This window comes from Triticum urartu, chromosome 7A (assembly GCF_056163025.1).
Source record: "Triticum urartu cultivar PI428250 chromosome 7A, HENAU_Tu73, whole genome shotgun sequence".
NCBI lineage: Eukaryota > Viridiplantae > Streptophyta > Magnoliopsida > Poales > Poaceae > Triticum > Triticum urartu.
Window position 1 is genome coordinate 652,888,673 of NC_141879.1, and position 8,675 is coordinate 652,897,347.

The 8,675-nt window shown below is 45.6% G+C and overlaps 1 protein-coding gene across 1 annotated transcript; it reads right to left on the reverse strand.

The window, feature by feature from the left end:
- Positions 1–273: 273 nt before the first annotated feature.
- Positions 274–3,072, reverse strand: LOC125520971 (carbonic anhydrase, chloroplastic). The gene is made up of 5 exons (XM_048686012.2): positions 2,916–3,072; positions 2,747–2,795; positions 1,021–1,277; positions 820–925; positions 274–690 (listed from the first exon to the last, which is right to left on the reverse strand). The coding sequence occupies exons 1-5, from the start codon at positions 2,975–2,977 to the stop codon at positions 556–558; spliced, it is 609 nt and encodes a 202-aa protein (XP_048541969.1). The 5' UTR covers positions 2,978–3,072; the 3' UTR covers positions 274–555.
- Between the last annotated feature and the right edge of the window lie 5,603 nt (positions 3,073–8,675).

Consider the following 8,675-nt stretch of genomic DNA (forward strand, 5'->3'; position numbering starts at 1 on the left):
GAATGACAGTTTCAAACAGTAGCCAGTGCCACACACCATAGGGAAGACAAAAGCTTAAGAGTGAAGGACTGATAGGTAGTCCGTACTACCATATCAATGTACCGTTTATACTATATAGGCCTGTGCATGCACAGATGGGAAGGTCCATGCGGTCCAAAACGATCATTCGTCGAAGATAAGTCTGAAACAGCTAAGTTTTTTTTTTGCGGGAAGAAACAGCTAAGCTAGTGCGACACAACATAGGGAAAACTAAAACATAAGAGCAGAAGGTAATAAGAAGGTAAACACTTGATGAAGATATTAATGAAATTGCATCTGATGTCTTTTGATCACATGGAGATCAAATTATGCATCACATAGTAATAATTTTTACAATAGTTCCGCGTCGACAGATTTGATCCCTTATTACAAAATTGACATCTGGCCATCCAGCGTTCACTACTGCTGGAAAATAACGAGCAGGTGCATGCTCCATGGCGTTCACATCGATGGATCGGTCCCACGGTATATTTGATATGATATATGTAGGAGATGAGCGATGGGTTGCGAGATTATTTACAGCGCCCATGTGTCGAACTTGCCGGAGACAAAGTCGTAGTGGCCGCCGACCAGCTTGAGGGTTCCGTTGGCCACAGCCTCCTTGACGAACGGGTAGGTGCTCAGATTCTGGAGGGACACGTTGACGGCCTCCTGCAGAAACGAGAACGAACGTTTCAGAAACATATCATCTCTTTGTCAACAAGTTAATCAACTCATTCACATCTACAATTGTGGAAGCAACGAGAAATGGTAGATGGCAAATGGTGCGAAAGAGCGAACCTTTTCCAAGACGCCGCACTGCTCCTCGGGAGACATTTCTGAGCACTCATCCTTGACCTTCTTCCTGGCTGGGAACCCGATCCTCACCCAGTCCTCGACGAAGTGGCTGATAGACACCAACCGAGCAGCTCCAGTCAGAAAGAGATAACCAAATAAAGGTTCATTCAGATTTGAGCCTGTGTTTCACTCTTACGAACTTACAAGGTGTCGTCGGCGCCATCCTTGAGGTTGAGCAGGGCCTTGATCCCGCCACAGCGGCTGTGGCCGATCACCACGATGACCTCAACCTTGAGGGCGCAGACGGCGTACTCGATGGCCGACCCGACACCAGTGTGCTTGTTCTTGCAGTAGCACGGGACCATGGCAGCGATGTTGCGGACCGTGAAGGCCTCGCCAGGCTCCAGACCCAGGGTCACGGACGGGCACACGCGTGAGTCAGCGCACGCGAACACCATGTACTGCACAACCGAATCCTTTTAGTTGACAACATTTCATAGTTTATTTTATTTTACTTTACTCAATATTTCAGTTACTTTTTTCTAGAAAAGACACCAAAATATGAGAACATTTCACAGTTTCTGCTGATAAGCAGATACGCTATTCTATTATGGCTTAGCCGCATTAGCCAGCAGGGAGAAGCAAACAAGCACATATGCTGATGCCGAAATGGCGTGTAGGTGGAGTGCACGTTTATGAAACAGCACTGCCACTTTTGACAATACTGTGCCTGACGGCTTTTTATTCGGTCCGGCGGGAGAAAACCAGAAATAAATTTTGCTTTTGCAACATGGACCTGAAGAGTAGAGGATAGACAGACGCACGGGAAACAGAAAGGCAGGCAAAGCATGTAGCGGCAAGGTTCTTCCGTCGCTCGACCACAGCACCAAACTACCGAATAAAGACTTGATTATGACCCATGACAGCAGACCCGACGGACGATTGATCATCTGTCAGCCATGCCTTTCTGTGAGTTATCAAGAATGGAAGACAGGACCACCACTGTCTACAAGTTCTCCTCAGATTGATAGCACTTCCTTGGAAGGGTAGGGCCTGGTTAATTATGTACGCAGAGCAGCAGGGCCACAGCCATGGATGGCTTTTTGCCCTGTTCACGGTTCTTGTCTGTGCGGTCTGACGCGGCCGGCCGGTGCCAAGATGATGAAGGTTCCAAAGTGAACATCATAAAAAAAATTATGTTCATATGTGATAGCGCAGAGCGGCGGCTATTTTCTAGGAAGAAAATAAGAGACGAGGGACCGGAAATTCAACACGGCGGTTGCTGGTCCAATTTTTATCAAGGGGAACGTCAACAACCCACCATGGCATTAGCAAGTATGCCAGTTGAGAATCTCAGAGAGGGGGAGAAATTGTACTACTTGCAAGATTCTTAAGGAATAAGTTATCCTAGCTAGCAGCTATTCCTCCTTTATAACAGGAAAAGGAGGGAGGAAAGAAAAGAACCATATTCCTTATATCCATTGTCCACAAGACACAAACACACAAAGAGATAAGGACGGTGACATCTCAATAAGCCAAATCATATATCATGACAATACCCGTGGGTGTCGTTAGCTAGCACAGCATGTCAGCATGCATGATCCAATTTCTTGGAGGTTCATGACCGGTGGGCGTTAAGTAGGAAGTTGATTCCAAGATTGTATTGCATCATAGGATTCTCCCTCTTGCTAGTTGGTTTCACAGTACGTATCCTAGTATCAAGTGGCCGGCAATGGCGCGTTCAATTAGGACAAAACAGCCGTTTCCATTTCTTAATTTAATATACTTTGACCGTGACAGGGAATGCTATGGGCACCCGACCCCAAACCCGCGGCGGACTTTGTCCACGATCGGACGCCGAACGGCGGAACAAGCAACCAAGAGTTCGTTGCCAGCAAGAGAGAATCAGAGTGTGTGTATGTGTGCATACCTTGGGTGACTGGTGGGCCTTGAGGGGCTCGAAGAGATCCGGCTTCTGGCTGCCATGGCGAGAGAATAACCAGGTTAAGAAAGCAGAACTGGATAATCTCAAGAAAATCGAACCAGATCATGATCGACGAGGAGGATTTCGTCCTGTTTGAGGAAAGATGGGAACTTACTCGTAGACCTCGGTCTTGAACTTCTCGAAGCCGGTCTTGAGGCGCTCCACGGCGGGGTCCATCTCGAGCAGGGAGGGTGGGGGAGGATGTGAGGAAGATAGAGAAGGAACTTGCTGGAGGGTGGGGGAGGATGTTGGGTGGGATTCTGAAATCTGGAGGAGGGAGGCCCCAGTTATATAGCAGCGGGGGTGGGGGAGGGGAGGGGAGGCATAGGGGCAGCCGCCGCTGATCGTCCCCTCGTCTCCGCTAGCGTCTCCCCGGATTAGTAGCGGTCAAACAAAGATGACGACACGTGAAAGGAGTGGGGCTGCAGATGGTTTCTTGGCCCGATCGCCGTTTCTGATTTCTCTTTTAGTTAGTAGCACTCCTGTTTGATCGGATTATATTAAGCACGCCCGTGGATTGATGGCGACCGGACCTTTCTTTGGAGGTGAGAAGACGGTGGAGAATTGGGGGCAGCGGAAGGTGAGGTGGAGGCCGGCTCATGTCGCTATTCTTGGGCTGCTGCTGCTTCTTGTTCTACTACTTTTTTTTTTTTTTGAGAAACTCTTGTGGGCTGCTGCCGCGTCCACTCCCAAGCGCGTAGGGGAAAGGAGAGAGGTGCCAGAATAGGCAAAGGTGTGGCCATGTGGGCAGGGCTTGTGATTTCGGAAATTTTGAGATGCACCCTCCTACGTAATTTAATCCTAGCCGTCGATCATCTGAGGGTAACTTCGACACTGCAAAAAATATAGACAAGCAGTAAGATTTTTTTTATCCTCACGAAAATACAAAGCTAAACACTCTAAGATTGATTAGTATAACATTAAATGCTGTCAAAAATATATATTAGTATAACATTAATTAGATTTTGGACGACGATAACTGCCACATGTGTGAGCGTTAAGGGGTCTGCCCACACGTCTTGTGTGGTGTCTAAGAGGACCAGCCCACACGCCTTCGTGTGGGCAAAACAACTAGCGTCCACACGTCTTTTTTTTTCCTTGCGGTCCCTCTCACACGCCTACGTGTGGGCAAAATGCATAATGCCCACACGACCTCTCAGCCACCTACCTCACGGCCTCGCACGCCCCGCGTGACAGTCACCACGCGTCCCTGCAATTGCCATGGTCCGGACCCTCTTCAATGTCCGTTTAACTGCAGTTGCCATGTCGCTGAACTACAATTGCCATGTCAGACAACTACAGTTGCCATGGTTGCTCAACTGCAGTTGCCATCTCAGGTCAAGTGCCGGATGCCATTTTGGACAACTGCAGCTGTTGCCATGTATGGTCTGGTTTACTATAGTTGCCATGATTTGAAAACTTTAGAGGTTGCCACCTACTAACACTAAGCAGTTGCCATGTATGGTCTGGTTTACTACAGTTGTCATGATTTGAAAACCTTAGGAGTTGCCACCTACTAACACTAGGCAGTTGCCGTGTAGCGCTACAAAGAGACATGGCAAAACAACATGTTCGAGTAAAAGAAAGAGTTCCCGTCTTCTTACAAGCACACTAGGGCAGTTGCCGTGTACCCTGCAAAAACACATGGCAACTGACATGTTCAGGTAAAAAAAAAAGAGTTGTCATCTGCTTACAAGCACACTAGGGCAGTTGCCATATACACTGCAAAACGCATGGCAACTGGCAGCTTGGGTGTGGGAGAGAAGACGGACGTGTGGGCGAGATGGCAAATGTCCACACACCAACCCTTGTGCGTGAGTGAAAACTGGCGTGTGGGCGAACTACTAAACGCCCACACACCGGGCCCTTCGTGTGGTAAAACGGACATGTGGGCGACTGGATGAATGCCCACACACTAGCCCAGTCATACGTGGCACCACAAACATACCAAGATTCGTGCACCCACAAACGGACGCGGATTCACGCGTGTGGGTGAGATGTAAATGCCCACACGTGTGGGCGTTAGTGTTTCCGTAGATTTTTTATTCTTCCTGCATTTTCCTTCGGGACACTATAATATCTTTCCTAGTTTACTCGCAAAGATGATATCTTTCCTCTAATTTGTAAAATTTGTAGTTAAAAAGTATATAATAGTTCCTACATCTATCTATCTATATCTATACCAATATATAAAAAAACTGAAAGGGCGGACCGAACTAATCTCAGCGAACAATTCATGTCAATCCAATGACAAAGATTGATTCAATGGCGAGCGCTCAAAATGTTTAGCACACAATAAATATTATAAAAAATATTAATATCAAAGAAAATCCCATAATATTACCGTGCAATTAATATATTGCGTAATATCAACATGCAATTAATATTATACCAAATATCACTAGAAAATACTCTCCAAATATGAACGTGCATTCCACGTGAGCGTTTACTAGTACACCAAGATAAAAAAGACTCAAAGAGGGTGATCCGAATAATCTCGTTCATCAAATCATGTGGATCCAATGAATCTCTACTCCTAATGTCTCAGTTGGTAGTCTCTGCGGTTAATTTTCATCCCACCTCCCCTGGTTTCTTTTCGTCCTTCCTCCCACCCCCACCTTCGCTGGTTTTTTTCGTCTGGTTTTTTTCTGACCTCCCACTACCACCACCCTTCCCAAATGTGTACTACATACGGAGCAAAATGAGTGCATATAGACTCTAAAATATATCTATATACATCTATATGTAGTGCTTATTGAAATCTCTAAAGGACTTATATTGAGGAACGGAGGAAGTAATAAATATTATACTCCCGCAAAAAAATATTATACAAAATATCAATATCAGGAAAAAATCTCATAATTATAATGCAATTAATATATTACCTAATATCAACATGCGATTAATATTCTACCAAATATCTATAAAAAATATTCTCCAAATTATGAACGTGATGCACGTACGCATTTACTAGTATACTAAGATAAAAAGATCGAAAGGGGCATATCCAAGTAATCTCGGCCTTCAAATCACGTGGACCCAACGACCTAAATTTCTTCAGTGGCAATGGCTCACCATGTTTATCATGCAATTAATAGCATACCGAATATTTACGATGTCAGTAATGTTATAAGTAATATCATATATTTCCTAAAAAATTCTGCCTAATATGAACATGCAATTACAAGCTTATCTATTTTTTAACTCTTACTAATTAATACTCTACTCCGCTGCCCCCAATATTATATCAACGTGCAAGTACTTGATATCAACGTGAATTCGTACACATTTAGTACTAATTATTACCATTATCTTAATTACCCCCCCCCCCCCCCCCCCAATCTTACCCCAAGAGGTAATAGTATTGTTAGCCATTTGATCATTAAAAAGTGACGAATCATAGCGGCCGCCCGCTCCTCTTCCTCTTTCTTTGCATACGCCTCCGCAAGGCGGCCTATCCTATCTCTCTCAAACAGATCGCGGACAAATCAACCACCCTCAAACCCACATCAGAGTATAATTTAACCCCGAAATCATCGGCTATCCCTAAGTGTTCATCATGATATGTTCTTTGCTGGGAAACCAGATAACATTTGTTCTTCAATTGTAGAATTTGTCTGGCACTGTTCGGACCGTGTGGGGATTTCATGGACCTCCAATGATGATCTATACTAAATGTTCTATGTTTCCAATAGTTTTTTTCGGTGGGCCTTGCTTCATGCAGACTACTTCCTTAGTTCTGTGGAATAATTGGAAACAAGGTAAGCACAAGCAGCCCTCTTTTTATGAAGGACATGTATCTGGTTGCCCATAGAGTTAAACCTTGTGACGAAGCTCCACTTTCCTGTATATCCACCACCTTGTAATTTTGAATTTTTGTTTTCCTCTTCTTTGGACATTGAAACCCTCCTTCTAAATGATGTAATTCTTGTACAAACTTTTCCTTTCTTTATTTAAAGGAAACTTATAGTAGGGCTTCCCCTACTATTCATGTTTCAAAACAAAAGGTGTTAATTAGAACATGCGTTCAAGACAGAAAATTTAGGTCACGGATTACATGTGTTTTCCAAGTTCCTCGGGCAAGAGGTGCGCCTTTTGCATAGTTGTGATTCACCTATCGCACCTTTTTGTCCTAGAGCTCGTGCTACATGGAGAAGAAGGTGAGACCATCGATCGTTTGCCCTTCATGATCATGGGCACGGCCACGACCTCATCACACATAACATCTTTCGGAGCATAGTGCCCAAGAAGGCAACGAGTGCGGCATAGCCAAGCGAGGAGATACCTCGGTCACAAGGGCCATGACCACCAACTTAGGGGTGACGGGTGTGCTCTTGGATTGCTTGCAGTCTGAGTCCACACAGATGGAGTCGTGGCGCCCGTCGGGCACCATCCTGCCTTGACGAAGGATGATTGATAGGTTGTACCCTAACAACTAGTTGATCCTCCAGTGCAACAGTTTGTAGCAAGCAGGAAAAAATTTCCTTGGTGAGAAACCAAACTAGCAATCCGTGGAGGTACATGTCTCGTCAACAAAGAGGGCCCGGCGACAAACATGAGCGAGCGCGGCGGTGCCAACGGGGAACCCTGTGACCCGTCGCATTCCAGACATCATGACCTTCGCCGCCTTCACAGCCCTCAGGACGAGAAAACGCGAGGGAGGCCCCCAGCTCCGCCGCCATCACGACGAAACCACCGAGCGTGCAGTCCCGGCTTTGCCGCGACTTGTGCGGGACCCCCGGTGTCTAGTTTCCAGACATGATAATCAATTTGCCAGAAACGCAAATGATGTGAACAGAATAGACGCAAATGGTTAATCGACGTGCTCCAACAACGCAAATGGTATGAACAGCGCAGGCGCAAATCGTTAGTTATTGCCAGCAATGTGCGTACATACATAGCACCACATACGCGGTTCACGAATGCACACGGACATGCATGGCATTGCCGGCCATGTCCTCCACACGCACGCACAGTCAAACGGAGGCCCGGAAACTGTCGCGCAGCGGTGCAGGTCTGCTGATCGCGCGATCTCGCCGAGCGAAAGGGTCGCGTCTGGTGGTCATCGAGCGTTAATGGTCCACGGCTGCGTTTCAGGGGCCGCCCACGCGCGGAGGTCTGGACGACCAAGCGCCTCCGTCTGGTCATGTGCGTCTCGAAACGCCAAAAGAAGAAAATAGGAAACCCACGACGCGGCGGATGATTGGAAACTCCAAAAGTAGAGAGTAAATTATAGGAAGCCGACGCGGCGGATGACTCGGTCGTTAATTCTGCAAACTTCTGCGAACAAAAGTCAAACTGCTCAACATTGAGCCAAAGGACCGAGACATACCTTTTCCTAACACAGCAAGAACATGGAGGATTGGACCCATAATAGCATGATCAACAGCCTTTCGGTCTTTACAACAAATGCATGATAGACTCGTCACCTTATCGCGTCAGGGAAAAGCCACTAGGCGTTTGATTTACTAGGTGGTACCCCGCGCGTTGCTGCAGGATTTTATAGATGAGAGCTGGTGCAATGATCAATGTTGAAATCATGAAAGCAAACTATACTCGCGTTCTCCATGCTTGCTATGTACATGTTGCCTGGCCTTGAGGCTTGCTGTCACATTTTGACAACTTTTGTTGATATGGCTGTAACCAATATTTTGGAAGCAATCTCACTGAAAATTTTTACATGGCCTATCTTTATTTTTGTACCATTTGCGCATGTAATAGGAAAATAGTATATGTTGACAAAAATTATAAAGAAATCTACATGATCATACCAATAAAATTGATAGAAGCCCATATATATATATATATATATATATATATATATATATATATATATATATATATATATTCATAGGTCCATAAAGTGAATACATAT

Coding starts and splice junctions, on each gene's coding strand:
- LOC125520971 (XM_048686012.2), bottom strand. CDS start 2,977: ATGGACCCCGCCGTGGAGCGCCTCAAGACCGGCTTCGAGAAGTTCAAG. Junction 926..1,020: donor GATGGCGCCGACGACACCTT/GTAAGTTCGTAA, acceptor GGTGTCTATCAG/CCACTTCGTCGAGGACTGGG. Junction 691..819: donor AGTGCGGCGTCTTGGAAAAG/GTTCGCTCTTTC, acceptor TCGTTTCTGCAG/GAGGCCGTCAACGTGTCCCT.